The 14,585-nt window shown below is 50.7% G+C and overlaps 1 protein-coding gene across 1 annotated transcript in view; it reads left to right on the top strand.

Moving 5' to 3' along the window:
* LOC144145868 (phospholipid-transporting ATPase ABCA3-like) overlaps positions 1–5,035 on the top strand; it is a 62,571-nt gene extending 57,536 nt beyond the window's left edge. Inside the window, exons 11-12 of the mRNA XM_077677683.1 lie at positions 2,080–2,293; positions 4,693–5,035. Of these exons, the coding sequence (XP_077533809.1) occupies positions 2,080–2,293; positions 4,693–4,875 (397 nt within the window). The 3' untranslated portion in view covers positions 4,876–5,035. The remainder of the gene's footprint in view (positions 1–2,079; positions 2,294–4,692) is intronic.
* Positions 5,036–14,585: the final 9,550 nt, after the last annotated feature.

Below are 14,585 nucleotides of genomic sequence, written 5' to 3'. Positions count from 1 at the left end.
CCATTGGCTGGAGGGGGGTCCTTTGATGAGGAAAAGCCGCATTTTTCTTGAGTTGTATCCGAGTATATACGCCTCGAGCTTCGCGATCGCTGCGCCGCCTGCCGCCGCTTCTCCGCGGTGTTGACGGGATGTGCGCTGCGTGGCTGATAGGGGTTCGTGCAGTGTTTTGGTTCTGTTTCGCTTCTCTTCGCCTTTCCGCGCCCTAAAAAAACTTATGGTGTCGTCTATAAGCAAACAGTACGTTTAGGTCACTTAAAACGCAGCTGCGTCTTCGTAGAGCATGCGATAGCCTGCAAGAGCTACCCAAGGACGCGGTTCAGCGCGCATCGTCGCCGCTCTTCCGGGCGTCGGCGACGGTATCAGCATATCACCCCTGTCACCTCCAAATAAGCAAGGCACAAATTGATTTTACTGTCGCCTCGTTTAGACCTTATACTGGCACAGTGCACGTGAGAGGTTGGCTCCATTTTGCAGCGTGAACAACAAATGCCGCTTCGTGTCAAAAATATACGTCGCAGAAAAATGTTTTTCGGGGACGTGATTAGCCAGTCCCGAACAATAACTTATGCCATTTATAATAATAAGAACCATGCAAAAATATTAAGTATTCCAAGCCTGTACGTCGTTAAATATGTGCCCACACACGCCTTATAGCAAGAATCAAGGCAATATAATATGAAACAACAGAAAAATACATGGTGTGCAAGTGCGGAAGAAACATAGCTCTAACGGCAATGAAAAAAAAAATACGGTGCAGCTTCTAACATGCTAAAGACGTTCTTAAGCCACGTAGGGCTCACCAGACCAACTATACGCGAAATGCACTGATATTTCGCGAGACATAGGGGGGGAGGGACGCTGTGTACAAATGCGGGGCGGAATCAAGCAATGAACGTTTTAGTAATCACACACGCAAATCTCGCGTTCAGTGTCGTTTTGTTTTTCGACTTCAACGAACAGCTGATCGTTCGGTGGACGCATTTTTGGAAGTATACAGGGTAGGCAGTTCACAAGCAATGAAAGGTGTCGTTGGAAGAGTGTGGTACGTGATAAGGCCCTCTGATCTCAGTTTCTCCTTTATTCTGCAGGCTCCTTGTGCCATGTGACGATATTTCGAAGAAGCGTTTAGTTGCGGACGCCGATTATATTCTAAGCCCGTCTGCGCGCTGCTCGCAGAGGATATATGTAACATATTAATGTTTGCGGGCGCTCACCTCACGACAAGACGACTACTCTTTGTCTTGTGCTGATCCGTCGTACTTACGTTGAATATTCCCGAAATTAACACACACTTGCTTGTAAATGGTGGTGATCAATATGTGAGGTATATTATTGACAAAAGTAACTGGCGTGCTGTTAGGTATGAGTGTTCCGCTGAATATTAAGCGCACGAAACTGATTTACATCGTAGTGTATACCCGTGACATGAACATCTGAGGAACCGGTGGTTACGGAGACACTGCTTGTAAATTCAGGGCAGTGTAACTACAATCAGGTTCATGCATACGCCGGTTCCGCGACGCTGGCCTGTGACACACACGCGGCGTTTATACAGACCGAATATACCACACTAAGATCGCTTCAGAAACATTTACACTCTCGTAAAGACACCCCATTTGCGAACGGAGTGACTGCTCCACATAAACATGGATTTCCAACGCCCGCAAACGCTAAATCTCAGTCGTGAACATGCCGCAAAAGCAGCGGCGACAGTGGGGAGCAGGACGGAGACCCCCGCGCCTGCTTTCGAAACGGGCCGCTAGGGGGATTTCAGTGGCGACCCTACAGGCCGCGCTCGAGGCGTATATACCATCTATTGCACATGCGCCTACAGCAGCCAGTTTTTGCTCTTTTCTTATCAATGCACATTTTTGTTCAAACATTCAAAAATAGCAAAAAACTGGCTGCTTTGTGCGCATGTGCAATACATGGTATATAGTCATGTACTTTTTTTTAATAAAGCTAGTTGTAAGTCTCCGCTAGTTCTGTCCCTCCCTTAGTGTCTTGTCTTTGACGCACAGTTTTTCCTTTCTTGAAAAGCAGTAAACTCAACAACACGATGTACGCGCGACTTCGCAGCATGGACGAGTGCGAGATCTCCTGCGACCGGCTCACCATCATGGTTCAAGGCCAGATGATGTGCCTGGGAACCCTGCAGCACCTGCGGAACAAGTTCGGCAAGGGCTATCGGCTCGAATTCATGCTCAAGCACGAGGCCGGCGCAGACGCCGTGCGCTTTAAGGCGGCCGTGCTACAGCTCTTTCCGGGAATCGTACTGACTGACTTTCACGAGGTAGGTTGATTCAGTCTCAGAAAACTTGGACTGTGGGTCGTACGCGGAGAACGCGTGCAACTACTGTGCCTTTTTGCCCTCAGTTGGCTTAATTAGTCATTTGCATGCCCTTATACTTAAAAGGACTTAAAACAAGATTTGCAGGGAGCACACGAATGAACATTCCTTTCGACTTGAGTGTCCGGGCGAGGCTCCCAAACGTAAAACATGTTATAATTCGTAAGCAAAAAATGGGCCGCGTATCTGCTCCTTTTGTTGCAAATGGCGACAAAAGACGATAGTCTTTCGTCGACATTTGTGAAGTAAATGCCTCCCTTCGCTTTCCCGCTCACCTCTCATGCTTTTCCTCTTCCGCCGTGCTCCTCCCAAGATTACACGCACTCCTCCCAAGATAACACGCCAAGATAAGACCGGGGTGCTTCGCAGATGTAACCATGTTTGCGCTATCCGCTAGTCTAGCCTGCCGCAGTCTCAGCTGAATCCTCTCGATTGCATGGTCGGCATGAACCATCCCCTTTCCTGTGCCGCTTTATTTTAAAGCAGTAGAACGACAGAGAAGTTTATAAAGAACGACGTGTCAGGGTGTCTCTTTTCTGTCAAGCATACATGGAACCCAACGGCAAACTTCTAGATGTAATTTTAAGGCCACGCCTGATGGGACCTCATGTGAATCACTTTCTAAAGCCAATTGGAGCGTTTGATTGCTACGTAAAAAGGAAGAGCGGGAGGACACATGGGGAGCAGTGGCTGCGTTGTCGGTAGGGAGGTGCTGTCGCCAAAAAGTGTTTGTATACCACACATGAAGCGTACAAGCTTCCCATTCACCCTAAATGCCTTCAACCATATATTCTGTTTACTGAACGTATTAGACGACCGCATTAGTAAAGCGTTTCTAGACATAATTAAATACTCAGCTTAACCAGCCGCGGCTGCTCAGTGACTAAGTAGTGCTGGTGAGCCGGAGGAGGCGGCTTAGTTGCCGGCGCGGTGGCTGCTTCTCTCATGGAGGCGAAGAGCGAAGGAGCCTGTGTATCGAGATTTCGGCGCTTGCTAAATAACCCCATGGGGTCAAAATGAATCCGGAATTAACCCTCCACTACGGCCCGTCGCATAGCCCAGGTCTGGCTTCTGCGCGTTAAACCTCACAATCAATCATACACTTTCCTTATATCAACGCGTATGGCGTCAGCATATACCAGGTACCATTCAACAGAAAAAAGTACACGCGGAAGTATATAGGCTTGTGTCGGAGTGTCAAACGGAACTCAATTGTGCGATGATATACTTGTACAAAATGAAAAAAAAAATGAACTGTATGATGCTGTTCACTACTAACATGTCAAGGAGATGTTTAGCTCTATACGAGCGCACAATTTAGCAGCACAGTCGCACGAATAATTCCAAGCATTATGTTGAGAAAAGCACACCACAGCACGGAAAAGCCGGCACCTAACGTGAATGCTCGTGATACTAAGATGGAGTGTTGTATACAATGTGACGCCGAGTTGATAAATTTCTCACCATACCCAGCTTTCTCGCTCAAAATTACAACCTCTCGGGAACCTAGCAAAACCACTTTAGGGAAATGATATTTGGCATAAAGCGAGACGCCAACGTGAAGATTAAAACGATAAAAGAACATTTCAGGTTTCTGACTACTGTTTTGTGTAATTCGCTATCAAATCTAACTCCCCATGCATTTCTATGGGATAGTTCCCATGACTCAGGAACCCAGTCACGCAACGTGCCCGACTTGAAACTGTACACAAAGCAAGTATTTACCCCCAGTATTAGCTGTGCAAAAGAATTTTTCATTTCGCTAAAAAATTGCAGAGTAATCACTGTTGAAAGGACTGCCATGAGCGGGAAAGCTACACATGGGCGCCTATTTTCTACTGCTTCTCCTTGAATGCCAGCTACAGTAAACTCAGCCTCCATAGAAAGTGGCTGTGGTTCACTTAGAAACTGAGATTGCAGAAACTTTTATTGTACAGTATTAATAAATGTACGTGCTAAGTCTTAATCTGTTATAATGGTTCACTGCGCACTATTTAAAGTTAGCAACAATTTTTAATCTATGAAACTTAGTCCCTTCGGCATTATGACAAAGCTGTACCCCATGCAAATTCGCTTGTTTCTGTAATGTACCACCGAGCGTGGCTTCCTTCACGACAGCCTCTCTCGCGACATTCTACAGGTGAATCACAGTCCACGTTCACAAATTGAACTCAGTTACTGATGGCATGGACGTTCTTTTTTCTTTACTCGTTACCCTTTACTACATGATCGTTTTGTCTTCAATACACCAATTTTACTCTCTAATACTGCGCATGATGATGCAGTGACAACCGAGTTGACATTCTAATAAGCGCGCCAATACATTTTTTTCTCTGTTCCAGAATGTTCTAAGCTACCACCTGGAGGAGCGCATACCCTGGAGCAGCCTCTTCGAGAGGGTGGCCTCCCTCCAGAAAGACTTCGCGCTCGAGCACGCCATGGTTGGCGATAACACGCTCGAGCAGATATTCATCGCCTTTGCCAAGACCGAAGAAACCCGCTCGACCCGAACGAAGCCCGCGTAGAGGAAGCTCGGCGGTGGAGCAGTGCCGTTTTGTGACACCGTTGCCCTGATGGGGCGGACACTCAACAAGCTCTCCACCTTGCTGCGTCTAGGATGTTTCTTAAAACTGATGAACTCGGTCGTTATATAACTGAAATGCATTAAAATGGAAGATAATATGATGATGATGATGACGGCGAAAAAGGAGAACAGGCACAGCTGATTTCGTGTACGTCGGTGATCGCGTTCAATATTTCGAAAAGAGCGATAAAAGGCGGAAAACGCCTGTGAACGAACGCTTGTTCTTATTCGTAAGCCATACGAACAATAAGACGCATAAATATGACCGACATATTGTTTACTTAGCAATTGCTGAGCGTCTGTTGACGGCGTAATTCGAGGGCACTGCTTCAGAACGACACTTTAAAACGCAGGTGATGTTAAGCCCGTTCTACATGCGATTTTCCCTGCGAATTCGCAAATGCGGTGCTGCTCGTGCGGCAAAACGACCTTTATTTGTTGCTGCAGCTAAGTGCCAAATGTTTGGAACGGTCGAGTATCCCCCGCGAATGCCGCCTGTGCGGCTCGTGCGGCGTAGAGGGGCCGGACCTGCGGCCAATAGGAACACAGCTAGGTGAACGTAACGGCATCACCATCTGTTCGCTTAGCAAAGAGATGACGTTGCTTGTATACGCGCGGCGTAAGCGCGGATTGATTGAATACACGTTTATTCCATTTTCTTGCGCTTGCGCGCTGCTATGGATAGATGGGTCGGTAGGGGATTGGCAGGGAAGGGGAAAGTGGGAAAGGATAATGCCGCCATTCACTGCGTCAGCGGCCTGGACGCAACACTATGGCCGCGTGGAATCATAGCCACCGTACTGTCCTGCGTGTCGCCACAAAGCCGGTCGCCAACGACTGGTGCTGAGGGGTCCAACAGAGAAAGCAGCAGGACGCGCCACAAGCTAGTAGCGTACCCAGCAGGAGCTTTTGGTGGCGCACAGGACCAGGACTGGAGAGACGTGGGCCAGGGTCCAAGTCGAACGTTGGTGAGGGCACGGTACCGCGGAATACTGTAGCGGGGGCAGTCCCACACTAGATGTTGTAGGTCTGCCCTGGTATGGCAAGTGCTGCAGGTGCTCGGGACACTGGGAGTGGCCCCACGGCGATGAAAACGGTGGAGCGAAAACGGTGTGAGCAGTGTTCCCGTCTGAATCCGTCGGATGATCACAGTTTCCCGCCGGGAGAACTCACGGGAAGGAACTGCAGGGATCTGGAGGGGGTTGGCCAGGGCTACTAGGTAAGCTGTCCGGCGCGTTTGACTAAGCTGCCGTTCAGCCGTGGGATCGGCTTCTTCTTGAGGGACGGGCAAGGACCTCGTAGCCACGAGTGGGGAGGGGCTCCGAGCTAGCACGGAGAGTAAATGTGCGCGTGCTAGTCGTGCACTTTCTCATTTCCAGGGATGCCGCAGTGTGCTGGAACCCAGTGAAGTGTGAAGCCGTTACCCGATGCCCGGAGTTTCATAACGTTGCGGCGAATGACTTCGGTGACGGGGCTGGTGAACTGCACATTGGCACAGGCTCGATACGTTGCCTGTGAGTCTGTGTACACATGGTGATGTACAGGGGAGCTTGTTAGGTCTTCCTGGAGAGCTGCGTCGAGATAGTCACAGATATCTTGCAGTTCAGCTTGTGTGCTGTGGGCCGGAGTAACACCGACGTGGTGACGGCGACCTTGAAGTCCAGTAGTTTCGTCGAACCAGGCCGTGGCGTACACAATGTGCGAGTATACCGTAGTGGGCATGACCACGTCCGTGTAGATGACACGCTCGTGCCTAAATGCCGCCTGTGTGGAGCGGGCGTGACGTTTCGCATGGGCTGCTCTTCGACCGCCGTGATGAGGTCCCATGTGGACGGGTAGTGGCTTGCCATCTGTAATGGTAATGTACTCCCACGGAGGTGTGCGTCGCGGGAGTAATGGTAGGCCACTAGTGTTATAGCCCAAACGGCGAAGGGTGTCACGGCCAGCCTCTGTCGAACGAAGCCGGACTTCTTGCGTGTGCCGGTGCGTGTCTGTTATTTGACAGCTATTTCAGCCACTGTACCCGCGCACAACTATAGTGCCTAGGCACTATAGCACAACAAGCGAAACCAGTGTTGCTTGCTGTGTTTGACTTCTCTGTTGTGTGTGCGTATACTGATAAATAATTGGCGATTGCTTTTTGAAACCGAAGATAAACACACATTTATTGCAAAACAGCCTGAAACAACTTCTCAAGAAAATAAAATAAAACGTTTTTTTTTTAAATCCCAACAAGCTTTGTTTGGGGCAGAGTTAATTCAGTTTGCAAACAATTTGCCTCTGAAATGCGAAGATCGTGACGTTCTCAGGCCATGTAGACGACATTTCCAAGCATTGCGAACTTCCCAAGTGCGAATATTCGTTCCCCCAAATTCGTTTCCTCCAAATAATCGTTCCCCAAAAAATATTCGTTCCCTCAAAACGCACCATGTAGAACGGGCTTTAGTCGGGGCTTTTCGTTCCAGTAGTAATGGTCGAAGAAGCATATCAAGAATGCTTTCCCTCATTTGAAGGACAGTATTTTTTGGGCTAAACCCCGAAAATTTCTGTCTGTCTGTCTGTCTGTCTGTCTGTCTGTCTGTCTGTCTGTCTGTCTGTCTGTCTTTTATTCAGCCATTTACCCGAAAGATGAAAGAAACATGGTACCATACTTCATCCTTGTTTACATTGTTGAGCAAAAAGAAAGCATTAGTCCTGCTTCAGCCAGGACATCAATACATATATGGCACTAGCAGAGTTCTTTTTTTTTCAAATAGATGCGTGTTTGAACTGTAATAAGTTCCAATAGATGGCACGCGAGCCGGGCAACGTGAATTGACTTCAGCAAACCTTACCGTGCTTATCGTGGAAGGAGGGAGAAGGGAGGGGAAGAACGTGACACGTGGGCACGGGGTATAAAGGCATTTACTCGGAAAGGGCGGCAGTAGACTACTGTTTTTCGACAACATCTGCAGAGAAGTGAGGATATACGCGGCCAATTTTTAAGGCAAGCATTGTTTACGAGCGTTTTGATGGAAATCATGGCGGAATAGGCATGTCATGCTTGCACAGCTAAACAATATCCTTTCCTCATCGCCATGTATCCCGAAACCCTAAGTTTACAAGCACGCTATCAGGAGCTGTCGTGTTCAATGGGTCTTCGCACTGAACACCTCTCAAACCTAAGCAGCAATCTGCAGCATTTCGCGTCTATTTATAAATTCGTTGGCCATAGTTTTGCGTGCTGACCCATCAGATGCAGGACACCTTCACAGGGGTGCATGGCCGTCTTAGCCAGCTGGGCTGGCTCTTTCTCGCGCGTTAGAGATTACAAGGAAGTACGGCAAGGCAGGCGCGGTTTTGTTGCGGAAATCCGCAAGTGGAAAGCCGGCTGCTTGTGAAGGGGGCGGGTAAACGCAGTTCCGTACCAGCTATTGATGTGGATTCTAACCACTGCAGGGGACGCATCAAGAGCGACCCCTTGTAGTGGGCTGAACGGTAAGGGTGTCACTGTTAGGCATAGTTATGAGGAGAGAGAGAGAGAGAGAGAGAGAGAGAGAGAGAGAGAGAGAGAGTAAGAGAGAGGTCTCTTTAGCGGAAACAAGGAAAGGCTTCACAGAAGCTTATTCATTTTAGAATGCTTGGAGCTCGTGCCACCTTGACAGCCCTCCCGATCAAGCGCAGCTGATCTTCGAGGCTGGAGGTGGCCAAGTCTTTGCCCCAAGGCTCTCTGGAAATGTTGAGGTTAGGCGGTGGGGGGGGGCACTTGGTTAAATTTGTTGTAGCCACCCACCCTGACTTTGAGGGTTCAGGGTTATCCGAGGTAACGGCAAAGAAGAGGTACAGAAGAGGTACAGAAGAGGTACAGGTACAGGTACAGAATTTGTAGGGGTACTTTCGAGGGTACTTGGGGATAGGTGATCACGCATCAAATCAGGGTTACATCGACAACTGAGCAGAGATGAGCAGCGTGCAAGGATCAGTCTTAATTTTATTCTGACCATTCTTTCAAACCAGCCGCAACCTCAGTTAGCGAGTATTCTGCGTTGAGTAGGGATATCATTGTTTACCGCGGGCATGACCCCGCCCAGCCACTTGTTGTAGCGCGGTTGCAGATTTTCGTATTTTTATTTGGAACACTTAGCTGTCATCAAATATTATACGTGTGCGTTTCCAGTGCGTTTCCTTCCAACAAAAGAAACGGGGCTGCAGCGTGCGTTCAATTTCCCATAGTTACGATCTAGCATTGGAACTAAACTGTGCTGTCGAAACGGCGCTCGCAACCGTTGCGCTGTGAGCCTCCTTCGCGTCTCACTGGCAAGAAACAATAGCGCTCTATTTCAGATGAAATATGTGGAACGTGTGTTTAACGCAACCTATTTTGAGCCAGATAAAAGAGTGTACACAACGTCCCCAGGCTCAGGTTACTCAGGTACGTCGTGCTCTGGAAGCAATCGCTCAACAGATTGCGCAGTTGGAACGATTTTGTTGCAATGCGCCGTCCCAAACAGCACAGAACAACTGCACGGTCTCCGTATAGTTGTTTACGCACCTGCTAGTGCATTGCAACGGAATTCGTCGTTGGGATGGTCCTAAACCACTAATGGTCCCTCAAAACACCTCTTCATATCATTTGTACAAAAATCCTATCTTGGCTGATCAACGGTGTTTTCACGTACCGCAATAGCGGTATCGTAGCGTAGTTCCGTGCGACAGCGCCCCAGACACGCTGTCTAGTAGATCTCTATCACGGGATCACATGGAGAGCAGCAATAAGCACTGCTTTGACTTTTGCCACGTTGTGCTGCAAGTAAAATTTTACACACTCTCTCGCTCTCTCTCCCTCTGTTGCTCATATGGCCAGTTTAGGTGATCCGATCCATCGAAAAAAGGCAGCAAGTAAGACCTTAAACAGCAAGAAATTAAGGACGAAGAAGGAGCGGTCCGTTTGTGTTCTTCCCCTACTCGTTGTTTTCGCCTGAACTCGTATTTTTCGGCTCGGTTTTCGTCTCCAGTGACCTGTAACCACGCTGTAACATCTCTGGCCCCTCTCCGGTCCGACGGCAAGCAAAAGGATGACCCTTCGGGGTTTTCCTCTGCATCAGATCCCGCCTGCCGGCCGCTAGGCCTACCCCTTCTGTCTCTCAGTCACTGGCGGGTGCGACGCCGCGCACCTATGTCACACATGTCGGAAAAGCTCTGCGTAGCGCTATCCACTCAACTTGGGACTACGCTCGCTGCATCTGACATCGCTTCAAACCCGGCACTGGACGACCCGCTGCCAATGGAGGAAACGGCGTCCCCGCTACCCCCGGCTGACACCTGTACTTTATCAAAGCGGCCATCAGACAAAGGTGCGGCCCAGGTTACGACTGAGGTTTCACCCTCGCCGGCGGCCAAACAGGTGTGTACATCTGTCGCAAACACATCCCTGCAAGGGACTGATGGACGGAATACAACACCGACAGCTACTTCATACTGTACAGCCGCCGCCACTTCCCAGGGCCCTACAACCAATGGGCAGAGTCCCTCGGTGTACAAAGTTGCCATCAAACCTCGAGGGCGATTCAACATCCTCTCTCTTCCGACAAAGACACTGAAGCAGTCGCTCGACGGATGCCTAGGAACAGCCGGATTTGCCGGCTACGCATACCACAACCGAACCAACACAGTGTCTGTCTGGATGTCGTCTCTTGAGGCTGTCCAGCGACTTTGCGCTCTGGACCATATTCTTCTGTCGGCAGAAAAACAGCTACCTATACAAGCGTACCTGCTGTCCGGTACTGACATCCGACGCTATGTTGTTTCGGGATAGACCCCAGAGAGAATCCCGAAGACCTGTGGGCCAGTATCCGGTGCTCCACGCACCAGGTTCTTCTTGTCCGCTACATGAGAGCTGGCCGCACGTGTCTCGTAACCCTTCGAGGCCCGTTAGAGCAACCGGATCGTCTTTTAAATGCAGAGCATTTCAGTAACTCACGATGTCACCCGCGTTGGCGTCCGTAGTCCGCACGCTCACTGCGCATGCGCGTGGAGTCGAGGCGAAAGCGAACACATCTCTCGCGAGGGGCATTGGATTGGATTCGAACACTCTCTCGCGAGGGGCATTGGATTGGATTCGATTGGATTGGCTTGGATTGGATTGGCTTGGCTTGGCTTGGCTTGGATTGGATTTGGATTGGATTGGATTGGATTAAAGTGGATTGTGTTGGATTGTGTTGCGTCATAGCCGCGGCACGTTGCGTCATAGCCGCGGCCGGCAGACGCGCTTGGGCCGGCGCATGTGCAGTACTCTCTATTCCGCGGTTTCCTCTCCTTCGGGCGCGCTGCGCATATAACCGGTGTGCCGTTCTCCGGCCAAGCAACATCCGCGGTTGGCTCAAACACCTAGAGTCCACGCCGCTTTACAAGTACGCCAACGTCGTCGACTGGGACCGGCTTACGCAGTCCCCTCAACGTATATAAGCGGCGGAGCACGCGTTCGGAATTCAGTCAAGGGCGTCTTTGCATGGCTTACGCTTGACGTGACGCTTTGCTTGACTCGAGTAGATGCGACGCATTTACTCGAGTTCCCCCCGTGGGAAGATGCGGGCGGCTTTTTTCTACAACGGCTGCGTTCTTCGCCCACGTCCATACAAGGCCGGAGTGGTGCATTGTTATCAATGCTTCCGTCAGGGACACATGAGCATGTCGTGCCCATTCCCTGTCACAGAACCACCAGTGACAACGGCCTCGGAACCACCGGCTTCTACGGCATCAGAGGCACTGGCTAAGTCATAGTCCGTCTCACCGCAAGTTAGGTTTCGATGTGGTCTGTGTCGAACGGATGAACATGACATCCCGGACAAAAAGTGCCCTACTAAGTGCAAAGCTACTCGCGCTAAGCGACGCGCGTTCCGACGCCAGCCCAAACCCAACGATATTCATCTGTCCAACCGTTTCGGCTGTTTGGCGGAGGAAAGCGAAGAAGTAGTAGAAGAAGGCGCTCTGGAGCCTTTGGATTTCTACCAGCCATTGTACCGGGATGTGCTCCGTGGGTCCCGCCGACAGAAGAAACGGTACAGTCAAACAGTGCAATTGTCTCCGGTTACGAAAGAGCTAGGGAAGATAGACCAGCAGTTGGCTTTGCTGCAAACTGAGATGACTAAGTTCACACAGCGCCGTGCCCGCTTAATTCATCGACCGCCCCGTCAGCCTCCACCGAAACAAGACCGCTCGAGTCAGCCCCGATTCGCCCCATCAAGCATGACCCCACCAGAGACTGTCCCTTCTGCTTTCACGCACCATGAGCTTGTACAGTTTGTGGTGCAGCAGCTGCAGAACTTGGTGTCCGTGTTAGCAGCCCAACTAGGTTAAGTCTCATTTCACTATGCCTGTGTCACAATATATATAGTCCAATGGAACTGTCGCGGCCTCACAGCAAAGATTGGAGACCTTCGGGAACGCGTTCGCCTAGGCAAACTGCGAGCTTGGGCTTTCCGACTACAAGAGACAAACTCTCTACCTCACCTCCCAAATTGCACGGCTTACGCTACGCCATCCATACATGATCGGCGCTGTGGCTCCAATGGATCTCCGCAAGGCAAAGCCGCCATCTATGTGCTCACGGCTTATCCGCAGACTCAGATCCCCCTAGACGTGTAGTGTACGGAATGGCAAGAAGTGGTTGCAGTGAAAGTTCAACTGCCCAAGTTAGCAATAATCTTGGTGTCATGTTATGTACGCCCACACAGCGGACGTGCGCCTCGTCTAAGAATGGGCTGGTTAACATCTCCCCACGGCATTCCCACGCTGCCTGCCCAATACTTGTGGCCGGGGACTTTAATGCCCCTCATTGCGACTGGGGTTATGCTACCACAAGTGCACGCGGACAGGTGCTACTTGACTGCTTCAGCGATGCGCACTTCACCCTCCTTAACGATATCTCATGTCCTACGCGCCGATGTACTCATCCCCGGATGCCACCCTACTCGCCCGACTTAACCTGGTGGCTTGGAAATGATACGTTCTCCTGGCACCGAAAGGCCGACTGCTGGGGCAGTGATCACCATCCCATCAGGCTTGGCATTGTCCCAACCATGACGCGTCGCTTACGACGACGCTGCGCTGTAACAAACTGGGATATGTTCCGGGACAACATCAACACAATGCTCACGGCGCCACGTCCGGACCCCATCACTCTCGTTAAGGAAGCCCTGCGAAGCGCCTGTGAGGACACATGAGTAGAGGAATCCCGGCCGAAGCCTGACCTTCGACTCTTACAGCTATGGGCCCAGCGCAAACAAGCTGAAGTGGCTGCCTCCCGAGATCCCTCGTCTGTGGAGGCCCGAATACGCTTAAAACGTCTGACTGCGGCTGCCAGGCGTCATGAGAAGCGTCTGTCAAGGCAGCGATGGCTGAGCTGGTGTGAATCACTCGGCCCATCGGCGACTACGTCATCCATCTGGTGCACCTTTCGTGCGATGGAAAGTGGAGGCCGCACTCCAGATGCGGCAGCCAGTGCATGTTTGGCATCGGACAAAGATCCTGCTCAATTTGCCGCCGATATTGCCCGCGCCTTGTTTCCTGCCTTTGATATTCTTCCAGCCAGCAACCCGTGCCCGTTTCCCCTTCTTGAAGGTAGCGCACTTAAACACGGACACTAGCGAAAGAAACGACAAACCACAGAGTTATGGTTTCTTTCGTTTCTTTCGCTAGAGTCCGTGTTTATGTGTGCTACCTTCAAGATGTCCCATATGCATTACCAACTAGCCCAGTTGTCACTTCTTCCCGTTTCCCCTGCCGAGTCACGTCTGTTCCTCTCCTCCTGACGACGCCGTGCGTCGAATTCAATCGCCTTTCACCATAGCCGAGTTCCTTGCTGCGATTGATCACGCCAAACATCGTACCGCTCCAGGGCCAGATGGCCTTGCGTACCAGAACCTCGACGATCCAGCCCTCAGCAATCTCCTTGACTCCGTTGACGAGGTCTGGCTCTCTGGTGACATACCAGAATCTTGGCTCCTCGCTGTTATCGTCCCGATACCGAAGCCTGGTAAGCCACCCGATCAGCTCCCTAATTTGCGTCCAATAGCCTTGACGTGCACCCTGTGCAAACTGTTGGAGCGTATGCTGGCAACCCGGCTTCAATGGTGGATGGACACTTTCCGGTGGTATCACCCGGCGCAGATCGGGTTTAGGCCCCGTCTGGGTACTGAGGATGGGCTTGACCACTCCTCGTCAATGGTGTTACTGGGCGGCCGATCACACAAAGTGCGCACAGTGCTTGCCAAGGACATACAAAAGGCATACGACAACGTTAGCCACGGAGCCATCTTGGAAATTCTCCAAGGCCTTCTTTTCCCGGACAAGGTTTGCTCTTTCCTCCGGAACTTCCTCACAAAAAGACCCTTTTCGGTTCGCATTGGTGGGACGAGTTACGGTCACTTTACGCCTGTCCGCGGAGTGCCTCAGGGATCGGTAATCTCGCCCTTCCTTTTTAATATTATTATGTTATCGCTGGCCAGGCATCTCGGCTCTATACCTGACATGCACTTTCTGATGTATGTGGATGACATCACAGTGTGGACTGTACACTCAGACCTGACTCGGCAAACCGAGTGCCTTCAACAAGCCTTGTCTGACACGCAGAAATGGTGCGAATATGCTGGACTGACACTTTCCGTCGAAAAG

Source organism: Haemaphysalis longicornis, unplaced genomic scaffold, assembly GCF_048455015.1.
Source record: "Haemaphysalis longicornis isolate Haplotype H1 unplaced genomic scaffold, Haemaphysalis longicornis Haplotype H1 scaffold_7, whole genome shotgun sequence".
Taxonomy (NCBI): domain Eukaryota; kingdom Metazoa; phylum Arthropoda; class Arachnida; order Ixodida; family Ixodidae; genus Haemaphysalis; species Haemaphysalis longicornis.
Note: the sequence above shows the minus strand (reverse complement) of the source record. Positions and strands in the feature narration are given on the sequence as shown.